General features: G+C 46.7%; 1 protein-coding gene across 2 annotated transcripts in view; it reads left to right on the forward strand.

Annotated features, from left to right (window-relative positions):
- Positions 1–6,558, forward strand: part of KCNG1 (potassium voltage-gated channel modifier subfamily G member 1) — a 101,393-nt gene extending 94,835 nt beyond the window's left edge. Inside the window, exons 2-3 of one of the 2 annotated variants that reach the window (XM_069243637.1) lie at positions 1,888–2,693; positions 5,316–6,558. In XM_069243637.1, the coding sequence (XP_069099738.1) occupies positions 1,935–2,693; positions 5,316–6,086 (1,530 nt within the window). In that variant the 5' untranslated portion in view covers positions 1,888–1,934 and the 3' untranslated portion in view covers positions 6,087–6,558. The remainder of the gene's footprint in view (positions 1–1,887; positions 2,694–5,315) is intronic. The other variant, XM_069243638.1, reaches the window with a different exon arrangement.
- The last annotated feature ends 19,069 nt before the right edge of the window (positions 6,559–25,627 follow it).

Here is a 25,627-nt window from a genome sequence, read left to right on the forward strand (position 1 = left end):
TCAAGGATATGCGTCATAGTGTCCTTTGTTGTCAATAAAGGTTTACACTTCTAATAAGGAGAAAAGACTCTAGTCAATATTGGGGAATCCAAGGAGCAAAGTGAAGATGCAGCTACATTATGCCAGGGCCAGTGATAGTTTTAAGTTCGCCAGCCCAGATCAAATTCCTTATACATAAAAAGCTAGAAGTCACCTGAGGGTCGACGAGGCAAGACAGAAGGGCTGGTTCCATTTCGTGGATTTTTTTTAAATTGCTTGTGATGCGCCTTGTAGGAATTCCAAGGCACGTACTTCGATGGAGAGACTAAAATAGAGTAAAGGAAAACAGAATAAATGGCTCTCTAAGTAGGACTTGTTCTACTACGGGTAGGTCTATTTGTAGAAAATGTCATCAGGAGGACTCCTAGACGAAAAGGATATGTCCAATGTGCTTACCTGCGGACAAGACGGCTTGGCGTTCGGTTCCTAAAGTCGGCATCCAACGATTGCGCTCTATTTTGTACTTGCTCTTCTAATGGTTAGCTCCATGAGACACTAGACCGGGCACAGAGGTGGACATATACAGTGCCACGGCGGCCGCCATATTAGGCTATCTAAAGTTTAGGAGCCTTAGCAGAAAATGATAACAGTACGGCACTCTACTCTATCCAACTCTACCCCACTCTATTCTTTGCCTCTCCATTCTGTGTCACTCTACTGTGCATCACGCTACTACTGTGCACCAGCCAGCCTGGTGAACTACATGTCTAAAAGACATTGGTAAAGCCACTAGCACTACCATAGGTGCAACCTATTGGCTTTGTTAATGCTTGTTTATTTGTGGAGGCCCATTTCCTATTCACAGCAATCCTGTTAGCACTTCCTCTACCTATGTACACAAACGAGATTTGTGATGTGGCATGCAGTAGCTGTTTTCTTTCTAAAAAAAAAAGAGGGTATTTTTCAAACACAAAATACATTTTTCAATTCTTCCAGAGTTTTAGTTTGCTATATAGATTATTTTTCTTATTGTGTTATTCAAGTAATACGTTGTAGCTCATTTTGTTTCTTAGAAACGGACTGACACTATTTTATTTTTCTACAAATATGCAAATTTCTTGCAAAATGGAATGTAGTAGACACAAATAATTTGTGACCCTTCCAATGCTATATTGCAGCAACTTGAGCAGTTACTTTCATTGCTTACATATTCAAACTTTCAAAAAGAATTATACACTGAACACCACTCAGTCGACCTGTTTTCAATTCTGAATAAAGTGCGCAAAGGGTAATGTTTACATCTATTATACAACCATATTAGAAAGCTCCCTTGACATTACAGCTCTTTTCTCCGTTTTTCTTAGGACAGACTGTGAATAAATCAAAAGTAAATTGCATTTTCCACCCTGTCTTTGCTTAGCTGGTATATTTTAACATAGATTGAAGATATTTGCTCTTAACTACATATGGAACTTTCGACATTCAATTGCCAATGTAACCGCGCTGTGCTAAATAATGTAGGAGTATGTTTAGTTACTAAAACTTTAGTTTGCAGTTCATATTAACATCTCAGCTATGCATGATGTGGTTTATTTGAAATAAATCACATTGGGCTCATTAACTCTCTGAATAGTGTAATCCAGTTGGGTATCCAGCACTACCAACATGTAGGAAAATATTCTCTAGTGAATGCACTATATTTAAATCCCTCTCATACACATTAATTGTGGATATTGTAAAAAGCTGTCTGAATGAACCATTCATGAAGAGTCGAATCTGCCCATATACAAATTCAAAACAAGGTGTTTAGCCCTGTCTAGGATTCCTATACTAAACTCTTGTTCTGCGTTTAGCCCAAATGAACGTATTTTGGTTGTGGGGATACTAAACTATTTTTTTTCATTACAGATTTCTACGATTAGACCATCACAGTGATGTGAGGCTCTGTAATCAAGATGACTGTTCTTGGAGGAGAAAATTCTGATTATGACTACAGCGCCCTTAGCTGTGCCTCTGATAACTCCTTCACACATCCAATCTTTCAAGAAACAGAAACGCTAAAGGGGGTGTTTTATCAACGCGCAAAACTAATCCAACCAGAAGAAGATGTATACAAAAGCGCTCGCCTTGAAGACCGCAAACACCATGCCATCATAAACGTGGGAGGGATAAAGTACCTACTCCCGTGGACTACTCTGGAAGAATTCCCATTGACTCGGTTGGGACAGCTCAAATTTTGCAACAATTTTGATGAAATCTTGAACATTTGTGATGATTACGACGTCACCTGCAATGAGTTTTTCTTTGACCGCCACCCAGGGGCTTTTAGAACGATTTTAACTTTCTTACGAGTGGGTAAGCTGCGACTCCTGCGGGAGATGTGCGCACTCTCATTCCAAGAAGAGCTTCTGTACTGGGGCATTGCGGAGGACAGTCTGGAATGGTGCTGTAAAAGAAGGTATCTGCAAAAAATTGAGGAGTTTGCAGAGTTGAACTTAAGGGAAGACGAACTTGCAGAGAATGAAAATGCCTCTGAAACAGCAGAGGAGACCAGGTCTAGTGTATGTATGAGAAAATTACGGGATATGGTAGAAAAGCCTCAATCTGGACTTCCTGGGAAAGTGTTTGCATGTTTGTCTGTATTATTTGTGACAATTACTGCAGTAAACCTGTCTATCAGCACCATGCCCGATTTAAGGGAAGAAGAAGAAAAAGTAAGTGGTTTATGGCAGAATGCGTAACTTGGTCAAAAGTAGGCACAAATATTCCACCATTTTAGAGTGAGCTGAATAAAGTTGTATCTTTCGTATTTTAAAGGATATTTTACAATTAAGGCTCTAATAGTGTCTGCTAAATTGATTCTGTGTTAATTCGTCTAATAAATGTTAATTGGAGATATCGAGAAAATAGCCCGTTTGACTTTACTATTCAGTGAATATTGTGAAGGTAAGTATATTTAGAAATATGGATGGGTAACTGTGAATAAGCGGGATGTCATTCACCAAGGGATTCTGAGTGGCATCAAACAGAGAACAAGAGTGAACTCGAGTTATCTATGAAGCCACTGAGAACCTCGAGTTGAATAACATCCCCATTAATCATAGTTTAGCCATTGGGTAATTTATGTTGCATATGACATCTCCAAATCCTCTGCCTTGGCTTCCAATAAATACTAAGGGGCATAGTAGTTAGGGGGTAGAGTGTATAACATTAAAAGAAATGTGGCCTCCTGCCATCACCCACACCAACCTAGACATACACTTCCACTTATGCAAATTAGAAAATAAGGGTCAGATGTATCATCAAGGCCTTTTGCAATTCGGAAATAGTGATTTTTAAGAAATCGCTATTTCCGACTTGCAAAGGGCCATGTATCACATTTGCGAATCGGTAATAGCGATTTCTTAAAAATCGCAAATGCAATTACCGAATCGCAAAATGCGATACCGGCCCCATTCGCACCTATGGGCCTGTTGGCCCATATCTGAGAATTTTTTGCATTTCCAAAATTGCGATTTCTGAACCAGAAATCGCAATTTTGGAAATGCAAAACCCCAGGGTGCTGGTGGCCTAAGGCCCCCTCTGCTGCACCCCAAAATATTTTTTGGGGACATGTAAGGGGCACACATGCCTTTACATGTACAATTTAAAAATGCATTTTAAATGCAGTTTTACATTTTGCACATGGTTACCACCAAGTTCAACTTGGTGGTAATTAGCGATTCCTAAATGCCCAAATCGCATTTAGGAATTACTTCATATATGTGCTAAGGAATCGCAAATAAGGAATCCTTATTTGCGATTTCTAATTTAGAGAGTCGCAATTTGCGACTCTAAACAGGGTCGCAATTTTAAGGAATCGCTATTTTAGCGATTCCTTAAAATTGCGTTCAGAATGTATTTAATACATTCTGAAATGGCATTTTGCATTCGCAAACGGGCATTCGCACCATTTGCGAATGCAAAATGCTTTCATACATCTGGCCCTAAATGCCTGGTTTTCAGCCAGGAACACACACCATGCTCTGAATAATTCCTCCCCAGCCCATCTCTAATACACTTGGCACATGATCCCCCACTTATTTCCCTAAATGTAAAGGGCCAAAATGTTGCCCGGACTGCTGCCACATAATCCTGCTACCCTCTGCCAACCCCCAAAACTGAAGCAAAATTTACCTGGTGTTATGTCATCCACACCTATCACCCACAGCACACTCTCACACCCACCCAGCCATAAGTAAGGTGCTCTATTTTTACTTTGAGGGGCAAACCAGCATCATGCTGACATTGGTTCTTTGACAGTCACTTGTCAGTGCGACTTCGATTCTCCGCTCACTGTGGGTCTGCAAAGATCCATGCTGACAGGGGAGAAGGCAGGTGGTGCAGGGACAGTTTTGCCCCTACTCTTCTGCCTCCTTCAGGCCGTGGAGACCCGGGAGAGGTTGGAGAAATCGGGCAAAATCACCAACAGTCATTTAGCCACCACTCTTGGGTGGCAAAGTCCTAGGCGAGGCGACGGAACAAAGAGGACGCTAATGCTTACCATGTGTAATGTACAACAGTTGTTAACCAGTTTGGCTATCTAGTGTTGGGACTTTACAGCAGTGAATTACCAGATTCCAGCCGGGGTAATCATGCTAATTACATCTTATGGAAGCCATATTTTACATAAAGATAAGTATTGATCTACTGCTTTCCACTCTGCATCAACACTCACTGATGTTATATATCACCAGTGGCCAGATATGTGGAGTTAACTATAGCAAACGTACACTTACCCATGTAAATTTACTGTTGCAGTCGGTTTGTTGTTGGTATAATGGTTACAATACTCCAATAACACAATGTTTAAAAATTGATATTCTAGTAGTTTAAGCTTCGGTGGACCAATAAACCGATATCTGGATATTATATTCGTAACGACCATTTCACTTTGAATCCCAATGTTCATGCATGCAAAATAAGTAAATGTTTAAGACGCTCAAGCCTGTATGAAAGGAATTGCGTTCTGAAGGAGCTTCCATCAAAAGCTGTCAACAAAATGTCCCCAGGCTTGACACAGCATGCCTGTTAGTAGCTTCCGTCCTAATGGAATAGTCTATTCTAGCCCTAGGCTTGATGGTAGGCCTTCAACATATAACAAGTCAGGATGGAAAATCAGATATCTTAATTCCCTTGAACCGCTGACTTTCCACCAATTTACGTTGAAGTAATAAAAGTTGTTCAGAATGCACTTTGTTTGAACAATGATTTTAAATTGTATATTATTAAAACATTAACTTTAAAAATGTCAATTTCTTAGATGATCAGCCTGTTGTTTTTTATTTATTTTTCAGGGTGAATGTTCCAAGATGTGCTACAACATTTTCATTGTGGAATCTGTTTGTGTGGCATGGTTCTCGTTAGAGTTCTGTCTAAGGTTTATTCAGGCACCAAGCAAATTTGTGTTTCTAAGGAGGCCACTGAATCTTATCGATATTGTTGCCATTCTTCCATATTATATCACTTTGATTGTGGACAATACTTCAGCTGGCAAGAAGAAGTCAAGTTCTGGCAACACTTACTTGGACAAAGTAGGTCTGGTGCTGAGGATACTCCGGGCCCTAAGAATTTTGTATGTGATGCGCTTAGCCAGGCACTCTCTGGGGCTTCAGACATTGGGTCTCACTGCTCGGCGCTGTACGAGGGAATTTGGGCTTCTGTTGCTGTTTCTTTGTGTAGCTATTGCACTTTTTTCACCTCTGCTGTATCTCATTGAAAATGAAATGGCAGAAACACAGGAATTCACTAGTATCCCTGCCTCTTACTGGTGGGCTGTAATCACCATGACAACCGTCGGATATGGGGACATGGTGCCCAGAAGCATTCCAGGACAAGTTGTAGCGCTGAGCAGCATACTAAGCGGGATTCTCCTCATGGCATTTCCAGTGACTTCTATTTTCCATACTTTTTCGCGCTCTTACATTGAGCTAAAACAAGAACAGGAAAGACTTATGTGCCGGAGAGCCCAACTGCTGATGAAAACAAGGTCACCGTTAAGTAATATTGCACACGGGGGCGACATTTTATTTGACAGTATCTCTTCCGAAACCAAGGACAATGATTAAATCAAAGATAACCTTTAAAGTCAGGCCCCGGGCGTCATTTTGCGGTTATAAAACACTTCTTACCATTTGCACAGCAAGCACTTGATGAACATCCCTGTACTTCAGTAGCAAGAAAAAAAGTCATAAAACCAACATAGCCTAAAAGTCTATTTATATTTTTGCTTTCAGTATATTTTAGCTACCCTTTGCTTCTTTAAATGCAAATATGTATATATTTATGAAGCACAAAAAAGTGTTTGCTACGCGACGTAAACATACTGTACAGGAAATTAAATATTATATGTGTAGGCCGTTTTATTATTTATTATGTTTTTAAAGGTCTATAACTTGTACAAACTTTACATATGCATTTTTTTCACGCGATTATTACATCATTATGAAAAGGCGGAACAATGGCTTTAATTTTATGTATGGAAATGTCTACAAAGTTGCAAAACTATAGATACAGAGTATTAAAAAGTAATTCGACGTCCATTTTTTCCTGTATTTATAGACAATGTGCAGACGTAAACAGTAAACATTAGTATATATATATATATATATATATATATATATATATATATATACATATATATATATATATATATACACACACGTGTGCGTGTTATGAAAAGTTATTTCAGAAGAGTGCTGAATGGTAGTACAGATTGGCAGATCTAAGGGTTCAACATGCTTCTTCTAAGTATATGGATCCCAACTTAATTCAGGGGCATAACACTGGCTCCTGCAACTCCTGAGGCGCATATGGGTCTCCATCCCTTCAGGGTCCCCCCCATACTTCAGAGGGCCCCATTCAGCCCAAACCTAATGAAGTCTACGAAATATAAGAGATTCAGTGGCTTCTCATCACATTCTGCGGGGGTGGGGCATCATTTTATATTATGTGTTAGAAATGGGGTCTTTGGTTGGCAGTCAGGTTACCCCCTGTCCAAGCAAGGACCCTCACTCTAGCCAGGGTAAGTCACACACAATCCAAATTATCCTGTGCCCACCCTCTAGTAGCTTGGCACTGAGCAGTCAGGCTTAACTTAGAAGGTAATGTGTAAAGTATTTGTGCAATAAATCATACAATAACACCATATAGCACCACAAAAATACACCACACAGTGTTTAGAAAAATATATAATATTTATCTGAATATTTGCAGGTCAAAACGATCAAAGATGCAATAAGAAAATGTAAAGGTATCACTGAAAAGTGATATAATGGGCCTGATTCAGACCTTGGCGGACGGCGGAGGCCGTCCGCCAAGGTTCCGCCGCCCAATGACCGCACCGCGGTCAAAAGACCGCGGCGGCCATTCAGACATTTCCGCTGGGCCGGCGGGCGCTCTCCAAAAGAGCGCCCGCCGGCCCAGCAGAAATGCCCCTGCAACGAGGACGCCGGCTCAGAATTGAGCCGGCGTAGTTGCAGGGGTGCGACGGGTGCAGTTGCACCCGTCGCGTATTTCAGTGTCTGCAAAGCAGACACTGAAATACTTTGCGGGGCCCTCTTACGGGGGCCCCGCGGCACCCCCTACCGCCATCCTGTTCATGGCGGGTTTCCCGCCATGAACAGGATGGCGGTAGGGGGTGTCTGAATCCCCATGGCGGCGGAGCGGGCTCCGCCGCCATGGAGGATTCATTGGGGCAGCGGTAAACCGGCGGGAGACCGCCGGTTTACCCTTTCTGACCGCGGCTGAACCGCAGCGGTCAGAATGCCCTCGGGAGCACCGCCAGCCTGTTGGCGGTGCTCCCGTGGTCGGTGACCCTGGCGGTCACCGGCCGCCAGGGTCAGAATGACCCCCAAAGTGTCTTAAGTCTTTTGAAGCACCAAGTACGTGGTTTGAGTGAAAAATCAGCGCAAAGGGCCGCAGAGGAGGAGAAGCGTGGAAACAAAGGGGTGTGCATCGATTTCTCGGGCCTCACACAGTTGATGCGTCATTTAGTTCCTACGCAGGGATGGCTGGGCGTTGATTTCCGGCGTTCGGTCGTGGATCCTCTTCAGGTTGCGGAGTTTTCTGAGGCCCCGGGGTCTGGGCGTGGAATCCTGGGCTTGTTGACAAGCTCTGCGTCGTTCCGGTGTGCGGTGCGGGGAAATTTCTCCCTCACAGCAGGCGCTGCGTCGATTTCCCCTCTGGAAGTCAGGCGGCGTCGTCCCAGGTCGGCTGTGCGTCGATCTGGTGGGCCTTGCGTCGAAGTTCCGGTTGCACCACAGGTGCCGCGTCGATCTTTTCCTTGCGAACTCGAGCGGCGTCATCCCAGTTCGGCATGCAGTGAATTTTTCACCGCGGAACAGGCTGTGCGCCGTTTTTAGCAAGCTTTGCATCAAATTTTCGCTGCACAAGGAGTCGAGTTGCAAGCGAGAAGTCTTTTTGGTCCTGAGAATTCAGGGAACAGGAGGCAAGCTCTATCCAAGCCCTTGGAGAGCACTTCTTCTCCTCAGCCAGGTAACAGCAAGGCAGCAGGGCAATAGCAAGGCAGCAGTCCTTCACAGAAAGCAGTCAGGTGAGTCCTTTGGGCAGCCAGGCAGTTCTTGGCAGGATGCAGGTTCTGGTTACAAGTTTCTTCTCAAGGAAGTGTCTGAGGTGATAGGGCAGAGGTCCTGTTTTTATACCCAAATGTGCTTTTGAAGTGGGGGAGACTTCAAAGAGTGGCTTAGAAGTGCACCAGGTCCCCTTTCAGTTCAATCCTGTCTGCCAGGGTCCCAGTAGGGGGTGTGGCAGTCCTTTGTGTGAGAGCAGGTCCTCCACCCTCCCAGCCCAAGAAGACCCATTCAAAATGCAGATCTATCCAAGTGAGGCTGAGTATCCTGTGTTTGGGGTGTGTCTGAGTGAATGCACAAGGAGCTGTCAACTAAACCCAACCAGACGTGCATTGTAAGGCACAGAAAGATTTAAGTACAGAGAAATGCTCACTTTCTAAAAGTGACATTTCTAAAATAGTAATATTAAATCCAACTTCACCAGTCAGCAGGATTTTGTATTATCATTCTGGCCATACTAAATATGACCTTCCTACTCATTTCAGATCAGCAGCTACCACTCCAACAATGTGTGAGGGCAGCACCAATGTTAGCCTATGAAGGGAGCAGGCCTCACAGTAGTGTAAAAACTAATTTAGGAGTTTTACACTACCAGGACATGTAGACTATACAGGTACATGTCCTGCCTTTTACCCACACAGCACCCTGCCCTAGGGGTTACCTAGGGCACCCCTTAGGGGGGACCTATATGTAGAAAAAGGGGAGTTTTAGGCTTGGCAAGTACTTTTAAATGCCAAGTCGAAGTGGCAGTGAAACTGCACACACAGGCCTTGCAATGGCAAGCCTGAGACAAGGTTAAGGGGCTACTTAAGTGGATGGCATAACCAGTGCTGCAGGCCCACTAGTAGCATTTAATCTACAATCCCTGGGCACATACAGTGCATAATACTAGGGACTTATAAGTAAATTATGTAGTCCAATTGGGTATGATCCAATGTTACCATGTTTAAAGGGAGAGTGCATATGCACTTTAGCACTAGTTAGCAGTGGAAAAGTGCGCAGAGTCTAAAAACCAGCAAAAACAGTGTCCAAAAAGTGGAGGGAGGCAGGCAAAAAGTTAGGGGTGACCACCCTAAGGCTGTCAGGTCTAACATGTGTCCCCCCCAGCAGAAAGTAGGAAGAGCTACCCAACCTCCTGGGAGCTCTCATCGCTAAGGCAGAAGTATTGGGAGAGACCATCAGCATTGGCGTGGTCAATCCCCGGGCGATGCTCCACCGTAAAGTCCATCCCCTGTAGGGAAATGGACCACCTCAAGAGTTTTGGATTCTCACCCCTCATGCCACCTGAGGGGCCTGTGGTCTGTCTGAACCTGGAAGTGAGTCCCAAACAGGTATGGTCTCAGCTTCTTCAGTGCCCAGACCACAGCAAATGCTTCTCTTTCACTAGCACTCCACCTCTGTTCCCGTGGTAATAGCGTTCTGCTAATAAAGGCTACTGGTTGGTCTGAGCCCTCCTCATTTAGCTGTGGTAGAACAGCCCCTATGCCATGCTCTGAAGTGTCTGTCTGCACAATAAATTCCTGGGAGTAGTCAGGGGCCTTGAGCACGGGGGCCGTGCACATGGCTTCCTTCAGGGAATCAAAGGCTTTCTGACAAGCCTCTGTCCAATTCACCAACCTAGGTTGTTTCTTGGAAGTGAGTTCTGTCAAGGGTGACACAATGATATCATAGCCCTTGACAAATCTGCAGTAGTATCCAGTGAGGCCTAAAAAGGCTCTCACCTCAGTCTGTGTTCTAGGTGGTTGCCAGGCCTTGATAGTTTCAATCTTGGCCTGGAGTGGCTGCACCTTGCCACCACCTACTAGGTGTCCCAAGTACACCACGGAACCCTGTCCAATCTGGCACTTACTAGCCTTGATGGTCAGGCCTGCCTGTTGCAGAGCCTGAAGCACCTCTTTGAGGTGGAGCAGGTGTTCCTCCCAGATGGAACTGTAGACAGCTATGTCGTCCAGGTAGGCTGCACAGTAGGCATCCTTGCCAGCTAGGATCCCGTTAACCAACCGTTGAAAGGTAGCGGGGGCATTTTTCAACCCAAATGGCATCACCCGGAACTGGTAATGGCCATCAGGTGTGGAAAATCCTGATCTCTCTTTAGCCCCCTCAGTCAGGGCGATCTGCCAGTACCCTGAAGTAAGATCAAACATACTCAGGAACTTGGCAGCGCCTAGTCTGTCAACAAGCTCATCAGCTCGGGGGATGGGGTGAGCATCAGTCCGTGTGACTGAGTTGAGACCCCGGTAGTCCACACAGAACCGGAGTTCTGGCTTTGCACCGGGGGCAGCAGCCTTAGGGACCAGCACCACAGGGCTGGCCCAGGGACTACTGGATTTCTCAATAACCCCTAAAGTCAACATCTTGGAGACCTCCTCCTTGATACTGGCCTTTACCTTATCCGATAACCTGTAAATTTTGTTCTTCACAGGGGGACTGTCACCTGTGTCATGAACACCTAGGGGGGTCAGTCCAAGAGTAAGGGAGAACAGGGAGGAGAATTTCTCTCATAGCAGTCTCCTCTCTGGTTTAGAGTCAGGGAGTCAGAGAGAATGACACCCTCCACTGACCCATCACCTTCTTTGGCAGAGAGGAGGTCGGGGAGAGGTTCACTCTCCTCTTCCATGCCCTCATCTGTGACCAGGAGCATACTGACCTCAGACCTCTCAAAGTAAGGTTTGAGCCTTTTGTGATGGAGGACCCTTAGGGGGTGCCTAGGGGTCTTGAGGTCCACTAGGTAAGTGGCCTCCCCTTTACGCTCCTTGATCTCAAAGGGGCCAGTCCAGCGGTCCTGGAGAGCCCTGGGCTCTACTGGCTCCATCACCCAAACTTTGTCTCCAGGTGAGAACTCAACCAGAGTGGTCTTCCGGTCATACCACTCCTTCATCACCTCTTGACTGGCCTCAAGGTTACTCTTGGCCTGCTTCCAGAAGCGTTGGGTTTGGTTGCGGAGCGCCAGCATGTAGCTGACCACATCCTGGGGAGGTGTCTTGGGAGCTTTCTCCCAGCCCTCTTTAACAATGCTTAGAGGTCCCCTGACAGGGTGACCATAGAGAAGCTCAAAGCAGCTGAACCCCACCCCTTTCTGGGGCACCTCTCTGTAAGCAAACAGGCATGGTAAGAGGACGTCCCACTTACGCCTCATGGCTTCAGTCAGGCCACTAATCATGCCCTTCAGGGTCTTGTTGAATCTCTCAACAAGCCCATTGGATTGAGGATGATAAGGGGCGGTAAACCAGTAGGTCACCCCACACTCATCCCACATGGACTTCATGTACGCAGACATGAAGTTTGTGCCCCTGTCAGACACAACCACCTTAGGGAATCCCACACGAGTAAATATTCCCAACAGGGCTCTGGTCACCACGGTGCAGTCACTGTTCTCAGAGGGACGGCCTCTGGATAGCGGGTGGCATGGTCCACCAAAACCAGGATAAACCTGTTGCCCAAGGCAGTTTTGGGGTCCCAGGGATCAACAATGTCGATGCCCATCCTTTCAAAGGAGGTGCCAACGACCTGGAGTGGGAGCAGGGGAGCCTTAAGCTGTTTCCCTGTCTTCCCACTAGCCTGGCAGGTGGGGCAAGCTCTGCAGAAATTATCTGAGGCTATCCTCATTCTGGCTCAATGGAAGTGGGTGACAAGCCTGTTAAACCTTGGCCCAGGTGTCCTGCCACGGGGATGTTGTGAGCCAGACCCAGTAGGAAGGCCCGGTAACACTGAGGAACCACCAGCACACGTGCTGCCCCAGGACCTGGAACCTTAGGCTCACTGTAAAGGAGATAATTCTCCCAGTAAATATGGTGAGTGCCAGAGGCGTCACCTGCTGCTTGGGCTGTGGCCTGTCGCCTCAGACCCTCAAGGGTGGGGCATTCCTTCTGCGCCTTGCAGAATTCTGCCCTGGTCGGCCCACTCTCTACTTGCCAGCCAACAAGTTCAGGTAGATTACCCAGGTCAGCTATGTCTTCCCCAGTTGGCTCAGGGGCCTCCTCCTCCTCAGGGGCCCCGTGCACCACTGTGGGATCATCTGGGGTGGGTTTCCCGCACCTCTTGCCCTTCCTCTTGGCAGCTGTCTGGGCCATTGTTCCAGGCGCCCTTGACTCCCTTCCCAGGCAGCCATGGACCGTGTGGTCATGCAGACCTTCTCAGGCAAACCTAACATCTCCAGGTGGGATCTGAGCTCTACCTCTTTCCAGGCAGTATGCTCAAGATCATTGCCTAACAGACAATCTACAGGCATGGCAGGACTCACAGCTACTTTCAGAGTACCAGAGACCCCCCCCCCCCCACTCAAAGGGAACCTCACGATTGTCAGCGACTATGACCTGGTGGAATGTATTTTGGACTATCTGCTCTGATGACACCAGCTGACTCTTGACAGTAGTCATACTGGGTCCTGTGTCATGCAGAGCCTCCACCCTTTGCCCATCAATGGCGACCCACTGCCTATACTTTGAAGTATTTTCTGGCATGTAGGCTTTAGGCACCATCTCTTTCTCCCAGGGACACTAGGGAAACCTCTGCCTGCTCCCCACAGCTAACTGGGACTGTCTCCCCCCGAGCGCTACACTAGCCAACCCAGGTGTCTGTCCAGTGGTGGACTGTGCCCTCTTGAGGCACTGGGATTCGCCCTTAGAGTGTCCAAACTGGTAGCACTGTAAACATTTGGGGATGAACTTCCCTAATGCTTTGTCAAAATACCCTGGCTTCTTTGCAAACCTAGAAGAGGAATGGTATCCACCCCTCCCCCCTTGGGAATTCTTTTGGGGGCCTTTTGAGAACTCCTTTTCTTTAAGTTTTTCTCCCCCCTCTTTCTTCTGTTGGGAACCCTGACCACCTTTGTGGGAGTCCCCCCCCAGATGCCATTTTGGACACTCTGGTGCTAACCCAGATGTCCACCTCCTCAGCAAGCTTCCTGGGGTCAGTCAGCTTACTATCTACCAAGTGCTGGCGCAACTCTGTAAAAGAAATACTGAGCATATGCTCTCTCAAAATCAAGTCATATAACCCTTAATCATCTACTTCGCTGCCCCGCACCCATCCATTCAGTGCGTTACTGGAAAAGTTAAACAATCTACCCATGTTTGTGTGGACTGTTTGGTGCTGGCCCTGAACCTCTGACGGTATCCCTCAGGGGTCAGCCCAAACTTGGCAAGTAAAATGGCTTTCTGAAGTGGGTATGCGTTTTGATCCTTTGTATCCAGTGTGAGAAGTGTGTCCCTCCCCAGTGCTGGCACATAACTCCACATAGCTGTACCCCATTGCCCTTCAGGTACCTCATGAGCCCTTAGTGCAACTTCATAAGCAGCTAGCCATTTATCTATGTCATCTCCCACCACAAAACTGGGCACCACATTTTTGGGTATACAAACCTTCTTTTCTCCAGCAGGTCCTGTTTGTATGCTGCCACCATTACTGCTGGACTCAGACTGTCTCTCTCCAGCTCCTTGAGACTCGGTTCACGAGCCAACAATAGTTTCTTCTCAGCTCTCTCAGCTGCAGCTTCAATCTGTTTGGCTGCTCTTTCAGCCTCAGGTTGCGTGGCTTCTCTCTCTGCCCCCCTTTCTTCCTGTTGAGCCTCAATTTTTAGCCTAGCCATTTGCAACTGAAACTCTCTCTCCTCTCTCCTCTCTCCTTTCCTCTGTGGTCAGGCTTTGATCAGAGACACTGCTCCCTGGTTTTGCAGGGGGCACAGTTGCAGTGGTAACATCCACTGGTGGCAAAAAATCCTCTGGGGAGCAATCTTCTGGCTCCTCCTCCTCAGCACCCTCCTCTGAATGGGCTTCTGCCCAGGCCCTCAGCGCCTTTTGAAATTCCTCCTTTCTGGAGGCATCTTGGGTGGGTACTCCCATATCCCTGCAGAATCCTTTCAGCTGTTTGACAGTGTATTTCTCCAGCAGGGCTAGGTCAAAATCTCCTGTTTGAGACCCAGCCTGAGACATGTTGAGTGAGGATTTTGGTAAAAAAATTGACAGGAAAAACGAAATTTCAGGAAGAATATAAAAATCAAGTTGACCTTCAACTGTGGGTAGGTAGTGAAATACTTAGCTACTGTATGTCACTACACAAATACAAGTCCTATCCTCACCGCTGATGACCAATGTTAGAAATGGGGTCTTTGGTTGGCAGTCAGGTTACCCTCTGTCCAAGCAAGGACCCTCACTCTAGTCAAGGTAAGTCACACACAATCCAAATTATCCTGTGCCCACCCGTTGGTAGCTTGGCACTGAGCAGTCAGGCTTAACTTAGAAGGCAATGTGTAAAGTATTTGTGCAATAAATCATACAATAACACCATATAGCACCACAAAACTACACCACACAGTGTTTAGAAAAATATATAATATTTATCTGAATATTTGCAGGTCAAAACGATCAAAGATGCAATAAGAAAATGTAAAGATATCACTGAAAAGTGATATAAAGTGTCTTAAGTCTTTTAGAAGCAAACAAAGTCTTTCAAGCACAAAGTACCTGGTTTGAGTGAAAAATCTCTGCAAAGGGCCGCAGAGGAGGAGAACCGTGGAAACAAAGGGGTGTGCGTCAATTTCTCAGGCCGCACACGGTCGATGCGTCATTTAGTTTCCACGCAGGGACGGCTGGGTGTCGATTTCCGACGCTCGGTCGTGGATCCTCTGTAGGTTGCGGAGTTTTCAGACGCCCCAGGGTCTGTGCGTGGAATCCTGGGCTTGTTGACACGCTGTGCGTCGTTCCGGTGGGCGTTGCGGGGAAATTTCTCCCTCACTGCAGGCGCTGCGTCGATTTCCCCTCTGGAAGTCGGGCAGCTTTGTCCCAGGTCGGCTGTGCGTCGATCTGGTGGGCCGTGCGTTGAAGTTGCGGTCGCACCGCAGGCGGCGCATTGATCTTTTCCTTGCGAAGTCGAGCGGCGTTGTCCCAGTTCGGTGTGCGGTGAATTTTTCATTGCGGAACAGTCTGTGCGTCGATTTTAGCAAGCAGTGCATCAAATTTTAGTCCAGTTGCAAGAGAGAAGTCTTTTTGGTCCTGAGACTTCAGGGAACAGGAGGCAAGCTCTATCCATGCCCTTGGAGAGCACTTCTTCACCTCAGCCAGGGAACAGCAAGGCAGCAGGGCAACAGTAAGGCAGCAGTCCTTCACAGAAAGCAGTCAGGTGAGTCCTTTGGACAGCCAGGCAGTTCTTCTTGGCAGGATGCAGGTTCTGGTTACAATTTTCTTCTGCAGGAAGTGTCTGAGGTGGTAGGGCAGAGGCCCTGTTTTTATACCCAAATGTGCCTTTGAAGTGGGTGAGACTTCAAAGAGTGGCTTAGAAGTGCACCAGATCCCCTTTCAGTTCAATCCTGTCTGCCAGGGTCCCAGTAGAGGGTGTAGCAGTCCTTTGTTGAGAGCAGGTCCTCCACCCTCCCAGCCCAGGAAGACCCACTCAAAATGCAGATGTATGCAAGTGAGGCTGAGTATCCTGTATTTGGGGTGTGTCTGAGTGAATGCACAAGGAGCTGTCAACTAAACCCAGCCAGACGTGGATTGTAAGGCACAGAAAGATTTAAGTGCAGTGAAATGCTCACTTTCTAAAAGTGGCATTTCTAAAATAGTAATATTAAATCCAACTTCACCAGTCAGCATGATTTGTATTACCAATTCTGGCCATACTAAATATGACCTTCCTACTCCTTTTAGATCAGCAGCTACCACTCCAGTGGGTGGCATAACCAATGCTGCAGGCTCACTAGTAGCATTTAATCTACAATCCCTGGCCACATACAGTGCACATTACTAGGGACTTATAAGTAAATTAAGTAGTCCAATTGGGTATGACCCAATGTTACCATGTTTAAAGGGAGAGAGCATATGCACTTTAGCACTGGTTAGAAGTGGTAAAGTGCGCAGAGTCTAAAAACTAGCAAAAACAGTGTCCAAAAAGTAGAGGGAGGGAGGCAGGAAAAAAGTTAGGGGTGACCACCCTAAGGCTGTCAGGTCTAACATGATGCCACTGAGATTATTATGGAATTGTGGTATCATCAGAAATGTAGAACTTTTTGATGCGCAGTTGGACAGACTTCTAGTAATGGAGTAAAACAGATTGTCCAAACATTGAGTAGGGCTTCTGACACAAGGAAGAATAATCGCCAGATATTGCATGGCGTGAACCTCAACAGTGTCCTGCTTCTCAAGGCTGTGCAGCCAGTCAGGGTGCAGCAGATTGCCAATTGCAGCAAGCATTGGCAAAGTTAATATGTGTTGCCTATGCGAGAGCTATTGGCTTTGGCAGTGTCTTTTAGCCATGGTTTACCAGTGTAGCTGCTGCTCAGCATGGCTAAAAGTTAGTCGGGTGGGGTAGATTAGAGTAGAATAGAATGGGATAGATTGTGTTAAAGTGGAGTGGGGTAGATTGGTGTAGAGTAGAGTGGGGTAGAATGGAGTGGGTTATTGGGATATATTAAAGTGGGGTAAATATGAGTGGGGTAGATTGGGGTAGAGTAGAGAGAGTGGGATATTTTGGGGCAGACTGGAGTGGATTGGGGTAGATTGGGGAAAGGTGGAGTGGGGTGGACTGAAGGAGATTATGGTAGGGTAGACTGGAGTTGAGTTGGGTAGATTGGAGTGGAGTGGGGTAGATTGAAGTAGGGAAGATTGGGTGGATTATAGTGGGGTAGGATGAAATGGAATAGGGGTAGATTTGGGTAGTTTGGAGTGAGGAGGATTGGGGTAGATCGGATTGGGGTGGAATAGATTGGGAGAGTGGAGTAGATCAAAATGGTATGGAGTAGATTGGGAAGGGGTGGGCGGCAGTGGGGTAGATTGGTGTAGATTGGAGTGGAGTGGCTTGGGGTAGATTAGAGTAGGGTAGATTGGAGTGGGGGAATGGTGTAGACTGAATTTAGGTAGATAGGGGTGGGGTTGAGTAGATTGGGCTGGCATGATGTTGATTGGAGTAGGTTAGATTGGAATGGAGTGGGGTACATTGGAGTGGGATATATTGGGTAGATTGGCATGGAGTGGGGTCGATTTGGGAAGAGTGAAATGCGGTGGATTGGGGTAGATTGGAAGGGAGTGGGGTGGATTGGAGTAGTTTAAATTGGAGTGGGGAAGAGTAGATTGGAGTAAAGTGGGATAAAGGGCAGTGTTGTAGTTTGGAAAGGGATAGATTATGTGGAATGTGGTATGATAGACTGGAATGAAGTAGGATAGATTGGAGCAGAGTGAGGAAGATAGGAGTGGGATAGATAGGAGTATGGGTAATCTGGAGTAGAGTGGGGTATGTTGGAGTGGAGTTGGATAGAGTAGTGTGGGGTAGATTGGTGCGGGGTGGGTTAGATTGGAGTGAGGTAGATTGGGTTAGGGTAGCGTAGATTGGAGTGGTGCAGATTGGAAAGGGTAGAGTGGGAAGGGTAGATTGGATGGAGAGAGTAGATTTGAGTTGCATGTGGAAGCATGATGGGAAGTGAAGTGGAGTAGATTCGATAGAGTAGAGTGGAGGGGGGTGGGTTGAATTGGAGTAGGCTGGAGTAGAGTTTGATAGATTGGATTAGAGTTGAGATTGGAGTGGAAGGAGACCGATTGAGGAAGAGAGTCGGGTAGATTTGAGTGAGGTGGGAGTGTAGTGAAGTAGATTAGGGTGGGGTAGACTGGGTGGAATAGAATAAGGTAGATTGGAGCATGGGGTGGGGTAGGTTGGGGTGGAGTAGGGTAGATTGAGTGTAATGGAGTAGAGTGGAGTAGATTAGAGTGGCTAGGTCAAAGTAGAGTAGAGTGGGCTAAATTAAGGTAGATAGGAGTGGCTTGGGATAGAGTGGGGAAGAGTGCAGTGCAGTGGATTGAGGTAGATTGGAGTGGAGTGGGATATATTGGAGTGGGGTAAATTGGAGTGGAGCGAAGTAGATAGGAGTGGGTGGTTTGGATGGGTAGATTGGTGAAGGGTAGTTTGGAATGGAATTGAGTGGGTTAGAATCGAATGGAGTAACTTTGAGTACAGCTGGATGAAGTGGTGTCGGGTAGATTGGTGCAGGTGGGATAGATTGAAGTGGGGGAGATTAGGTTAGGGTGAGGTGGACTGGATTGGAGAGGGGTAGATTGGAGTGGAATAGATTAGGGTAGATTGGATGGGTATATTGGAGTAGAGTGGGGTGGAGTAGGGTAGAGTAGATTGGAGTGGGGTTGAGTGGATTGTGGTGTTGTGGGTTTGATTGGACTGGAGTGGGGTAGATTTGCATGGCATCTGGTTAATATGGAGTGGGTTAGATTGGGCAGAGTGAAATAAAGTGTCGTAGAGTGGAGTGAGGTAGATTGGGTGGATTAGAGTGGGTAGATTGGAGCAGGGTAGATTGGGGTAGATGGTGTGGGATAGATTGGAGTGGGGTGGATTGAGGTTGAGTGGGTTAGACTGGAGTGGGGTAAATTTGAGTGGAATGTGGTACATAGGAGTGGTGTAGAGTGGAGTGGAATAAGTGGGTGGATTGGAGTGGAGTGGGGTACATAGTGGCATATTGGGGTGGGGCAAATTTTGGTAGATTGAGTGGGGTAGAGTGTGGTGAAGTAGGGTGGAGTGGAGTGAGGTATGTTACAGTGGAGAGGAGTTGAATAGATTGCATTGGAGTTTGGATTGGAGTGGGGTAATTGGAATGGAGTGAGGTAAATTGGACTGGGGTAGATTGGAGTGGAGTGGGGTAAGGTAGAGTGGGTTGGATTGGGGTGCCAAGCGGTAGAACCCTGGACACCTAGCCTGCCACTTTCCTGTGGCTTCCAGTTCCTGCTTGTTCCAGATTGACAAGTAACACCGCAACTGCCTGGGTTTTCCCACTAGGGTTTTCCCGGTTGGGATTTCTTACTCACTGTTCGTCCTGCCAGCAGAAGTCCCGCCCACCCCAGGACCTACATAATGCAAGCCGCAACATGACCACGCAGTGGACACATGCAGCAGGCACACTGCTTGTCGACATGCCAAAGGAAAGCGCTTCTGCACCCGTCCATGCCTGGGCTGTGCCCAACACCACAACCCTTGGCCCTCCGTGGCCCAAAGGTACACCATCACCAAGCTCTACACACTCCCCCCTGACGTTGCAACAAACACTGCCACTGTGCCAACCCAACCTCAACATTAGGACCTTTCACCTGCACCCACTGTCACTTCACCTGCCACAACACACACACCAGCCCACTGACCAGCCGAACCCCGAACACACCATAGACAGCACCTGAACAAAAACACCAACTCGCATGCGCCCTTCTCAACACATACTCACTATGTAAGCATTTCACCAAACTATGGGACCTCATCACCACCCTCGCACCCAGTATTGTCTTCCTCTCCAGGACCTGGCTCAACCTCACATCCCCCCCAGACATTGCAAAAGCAATCCAAGACGGATATAAAATGATTCACCAGGACCACACTAACAAGCCAGGAGGAGGAACAACTATCATCCACAAAGGGACCAAACAGTGCACCACCAACACTGACAACACCACCATTCACATGGAACATCTCAACTTCAAGCTCCACACGGATGACAAAACAACCATCAGAGGCACCCTTGCATACCGACCCCCAGGCCCAAGCTCCAGCTTCTGCAACGTCATTGCAGACTTAATTGTGCCCCAGTCTTAGACTCCAAGGGCTACATCTTCCTCAGCAACCTAAGGGCCTGATTTAATAGGCCATAGGGCTACCTTAGCACCGCCATAACATCATTTTTTCATGCTAAGGTGGCACTAATGTGACATTTTACATGTGTCATATTTACAAAGTGGTGCAATGCATGCATTGTGCCACATTGTAAACCCTTGCGCCACATTATGCCTGAGCCAGACATAATGTATGCAAGGGGGGGCGTTTCTCCGTTAAGGGGTCCGAAAAAAATGGCACAACGGAAATCTAAAAGAATTACTTGCACCATTTTGTTCGACACTTTTAATGCCTGCTCAGAGAAGGCGTTAAAAAGGGGCATACTATTGAACACAATGAGTCCTCATGTACTGTGGAGGAGTAGCGCCACATCAATTACCCCAACGACAACAACACTGCACACCTCCTCACCAGTATGAGCAGCCTCAGATTGACCCAGATCCTCCACGACCATACACACACCACAGGCCACATCCTGGACCCCATTTTTACCTCTAGCATACGCATCACATACAGCCATGACACAGAACTCGCATGGACCGATCACTCCATCGTCCACTTCAGCATCTCCAGCCCCGGCACCTCCACCCCCAAGATGATCAGCACCCCCCCCCACCGGAGGTGGAGCAAAATCTCAGAGACTAGCTGGGCGGATGCCCTCAACACCTTCAACCCTGCTACTGTCACCAACCTTGAACAGGGAGTGAAAAATGTCAATGCCTGGATCACTATTTGCGCTAACAGCATCGTCCCCATCAACAGCAATACCCAGAGAAAATCCTCCAAAAAGTCCAGCTGGTACACCCAAGAACTCAGAACATCGAAACAGGACAGCAAACACCTGGAGATAAGATGGCGTGCCAACAAGGACACCTCCAACAGAGAAGCCTTCAAGACCTCCCGCAACTTGCCGTTGCCTGCTAACAGAGAAGACAGCTTTGCCGCACACATCGAAACCAGCGCCAACAAAACAAAGTAACATTTCAATATCATTAAGAAATTCTCCAACCTGGCTGCCAGCGAAAACAACATTACACCCTCACAGGAGCTGTGCGACAACCTCACCCTACTTCTTCCACAAGATCGCAACCACATACAGAAACTTCAAACCCCAGCCTACACCTACGGCCTTCCTCGAAAGATATGTCACCACTGTAACTGACACAAACCTCACACTGTCCACCGGGAACATCATCTCCACCCAGGACATCACCTTTACCATGAAATCCATCCACTCAGGAGCTCCCACTGACCCATGCCTGCACCACATCTTCATCCTTGGAAACCAAAGCATCAGCCAGGAACTCACCACCCTGCTTACCTCTATCATCATCACAACATTTCCTGATGCCTGAAAACACGCCAAAGGCACACTACTACTCAAAACACCCTCTGCCAGCCCCAGCAAACCCAAAAACCACCTTCCGATCTCTCTGCTCCCATTCCCTTCAAAGGTACTGGAAAAGAAGATCAACAAGCAACTCATGACATACCTGGAGCAGAACCAGCTACTTGACTCCTCACAATCCGGCTTCCGCAGCAATCCCAGCACCAAAACTGCCCTGATTGCAGCCACTGACGACACATGAACCCTCTTCGACCAAGGAGAAACAGCAGCTTTGATCCTCCTCAACCTCTTGGCAGCCTTTGACACCATATCCCACCACATGCTGATCGAAAGGCTCTACCACATCGGCATCTGAAAGGCGCACTCAGATGGATCACCTCTTTCTCACCGGAAGAACCCAGAGGATCCACTTCCCATCTTTCACCTCTGAACACAGGGAGATGACCTGCCATGCCCCCCAGTGCTCATCCCTCAGCCCCAAGCTCTTCAGCGCATATATGATCCCGCTGGCCAACATTGTCAGATCCCATGGTCTCAACATAATTTCCTACGTAGATGGCACCCAACTTATCCTCTCACTCACTGACAATTCCTTCACCACCAGAGCCAGCTTTCACAGATACATGACAAGCTTTGCTGACTAGATGAAGAACAACTGCCTGCAGCTGAACACAGACAAGATGGAAGTACTGATCTTTGGCAACAGTAGCACCCAATGAAATGACTCCTTGTGGTCATTAGACCTAGGACCCGTACCCGTTCCCTCTGACCACGCCAGAAACCTTGGAATCATCATTGACAACATGCTCACAATGAAATCACAGATCAACATTGTCTCCACCGCCTGCTTCCTCACTTTGTGCGTGCTACGTAAGATCTTCTAGGGGCTAACCCTACACACGAGATGCAACGTGACACAGGCCCTTATCACCAGCCGACTGTACTATGGCAATGCCCTTAACATAGGAATCACCACACACCTCCTACAGAGACTTCAGAACGTAGAGAATGCCGCAGTCAGACTGATCATCAGCCTTCCCTAACAAACCTACATCAAACCCCACCTCAGGCAACTCCACTGGCTTCCTGTACTGAAGAGATGCTAATTCAAGCTGCTGATCCACGCACACAAGACTCTACACATCCAAGGACCAGCGTACATCAACTACAGCCTAAATTTCACAAACCATCAAAAAGACTATGGGCCTGATTCTAACTTTGGAGGATGGTGTTAAACCGTCCCAAAAGTGGCGGATATACCACCTACCGTATTACGAGTTCCATAGGATATAATGGACTCGTAATACGGTAGGTGGTATATCCGCCACTTTTGGGACGGTTTAACACCATCCTCCAAAGTTAGAATCAGGCCCTATGCTCTGCTTCCCTTTCGGGTGCCGATAATCCCCGCATCTAAAGCAGCAGAAGTGGAGAATGCGCCTTTCATCACATCGCAGTAAAAACCTGGAACAGCCTCCCCACCCATCCCCGGACCATTACCTCACTTTCAGCATTCAAATGGCCCTCAAGACTTGGCTTTTCGAATGAGCCTTGGGGATCTGCAAGCGCCTGTATACCTCATCAGGTGATTAGGCACACTTTATAAATCCTGATTGATTGGGGTAGATTGGAGTGGAGCTGGGTAGACTTGGGTAGATTGAAGCACAGTGTGGTAGGTTTGAATGGCGTGCTGTAGAATGGGGTGGAGTAGGGTAGACTGGAGTGGGGCAGATTGGAGTGGAGTGAGGTAGACTGCGGTAGAGTGGGGTGGGGTAGAAATGATTGGGGTGCAGCTGATTGAAGTGGTGTGGGATAGATGTGGTGGGGTTGAGTCAAGTGGGTAAATTGGGGTGGGTTAGATTATAGTGGGGTAGATTACATTGCTGTAGATTGGAGTGTCGTGGGGAAGGTTGAAGTGGAGTGGGTTAAATTGGAATGGAGTAGATTGGGCTAGATTGTAGCAACATGGAGGGGGTGGGGTAGATTCGGTACATTGGTGTGGAGTGGGGTAGATTTTAGAGTGGAGTAATTGCTGTGGAGTGAAGGAGTGGAGTGGACTGAGTGGTGTAGATTGGAGTGGCGTGGAGTCAAGTGGTGTGTTGCATAGTGTCGTAGAATGGAGGGGCATAGATTGGACTGGCATGTCATTGAGTGGAGTGGAGTGTCATAGAATGGCGTGACATGGTATAGAGTGGAGTGGGGTAGTGTGAGGTACGCATGGTGTGGTAGCACGCTTCCATTACAGGCATTGTCAATTGAAATTACCATTTCATTTTCAACAGAATATGGTTTCACTGCACACAAACAACGTGTGCCAATGTCATCACCTAGTGTATTCATGTGTTTTGATTGTATTCAAATATTTGTTTCCACCACACTTCAGAATTGCTATAAAATGTGCTTCATTTGTACTAATTTTGATTTATTCTGAAACATCAACAGTCCTTTTTTCTATGCTAGCAAAAAAAAACATCTTACACCCTCACCTCTTACATACTTACTCAGCAAGATTCGCACATATGTTCTCTCACTTTGAAGTAAAAGGAAGAAAAATAAACACCACATTCCGAGGTAGAGAGAGCCTGACATTTGACCTCTGTCTTTGAATGTACAACAAATGTGAAAGATAAGAACAAGATTTAAAGGCCTGTTTACAGAGAACGGGGTTATGGAAAAAGTTGTTTTGGCAACAAGGGGGTTGCACTGAAGCTGGACGGCCTAAAGCAAATAAAGCCAGTGAATAGAAACAAGACATTGTGAGTTACAAACCATAAAGACAATGGCAAGCAATAAGCGTAATACATTCCTAGGTCAGCTTTCTGAATGTCCCCAAGAAGTCTTTAGCAAACCAGACAGCTGTGCCATCTGCTAGGCTTCAACATAAAAATGGCATATCAACTCTCATGTGCAGATGTTTACCACTGAGTCCACAAAACACCTGTGTTCATTTGACACTTAGCCTGACCCCAACCTGACATGACATTCATGCTTGCTTACGGTCAAAACCAACAAGGGTTGACTGAGAAATCAAGTTCCTGGATAAACTGTACAGAAATATAGTATAACTTAATTTGCCTGGGTGGCACTAACTTGATTGTGATAGAATTAATTAACAAAAGATTGTATTTTTCTAGGACCCTGTATTGAACCTGTTTGTGTGGGTAACTCTAGCCTGTCACCCACAGTAAAGTTTGGAATCAGTCCTCTTTATGTTTCATTGCAATCTTACAATGTTTTTTTCCATGTTTTAGATTTGTTTCCACCTGTAAACTTTCTTGTATAATCCTTCATTGACCTTTAACTGCTAGTACTCTTATGTCAGTGTCACATCCATGGGGGTAGTGCTTAATTTGATAAAAAAAGTAAAAATGTTCATAGGATTTGTGAAAACATTTGTTACCTCACCTGGGCCTGATTCACAAAGGTAACCTTAGACTTGTGGTCTAAGTTTAGATCAAAATTCTAAGTTTATGACTTTTTGGTGTTCACAAAGGTAAGTTACAAGTAGTATCTTAGCGTCCGCAATTAAGGCAGACTTTCTGCACTCTTGGCGAAATCTCCGCCCCTAGTGCAGAGATTCCACTCCGCACCCGGAGTGTAATCTCTGCACCTGGAGTGTACACTCTGCATCCCGAGTGGAAACTCTGCAATCAGGGCCGAGATTCAGCCCAGAGTGTGGAGATTCCGCCCGACTTTTGGTTTAAACCTGGACCAAAAATCCAAGTTTACCTTTATGAAGTGGGCCCTACGTGCACAAATCATAAGTACAGAAGTATACGCATGGAATTCAGGAAACTCTATAATTAAAAGAATAATTGGGTTTTGTCATAGGGTAATGACTGCTGTGTGAACCTTGTAACACAGATTTCCTTTTAGTACATGCTTTGGAGGTTCCTGTGCTCAGAGAACGTGTGGAGCATGTGTGGACACCAAAATTCCTGTTCCGGTGTTTTATGTCTTGTGCATATAAAGATGGCAACAAGTTGTGAGTTGTAATACCATTGAATGACCTTCAGTTACAATTGTTGAATTAGGAAACCTAATGAGGTATGACAATGTTGTAGTCCTGCTTAGTCTCATACCT

Source organism: Pleurodeles waltl, chromosome 7 (genome assembly GCF_031143425.1).
Source record: "Pleurodeles waltl isolate 20211129_DDA chromosome 7, aPleWal1.hap1.20221129, whole genome shotgun sequence".
In the NCBI taxonomy this organism is placed as follows: Eukaryota; Metazoa; Chordata; class Amphibia; order Caudata; family Salamandridae; genus Pleurodeles; species Pleurodeles waltl.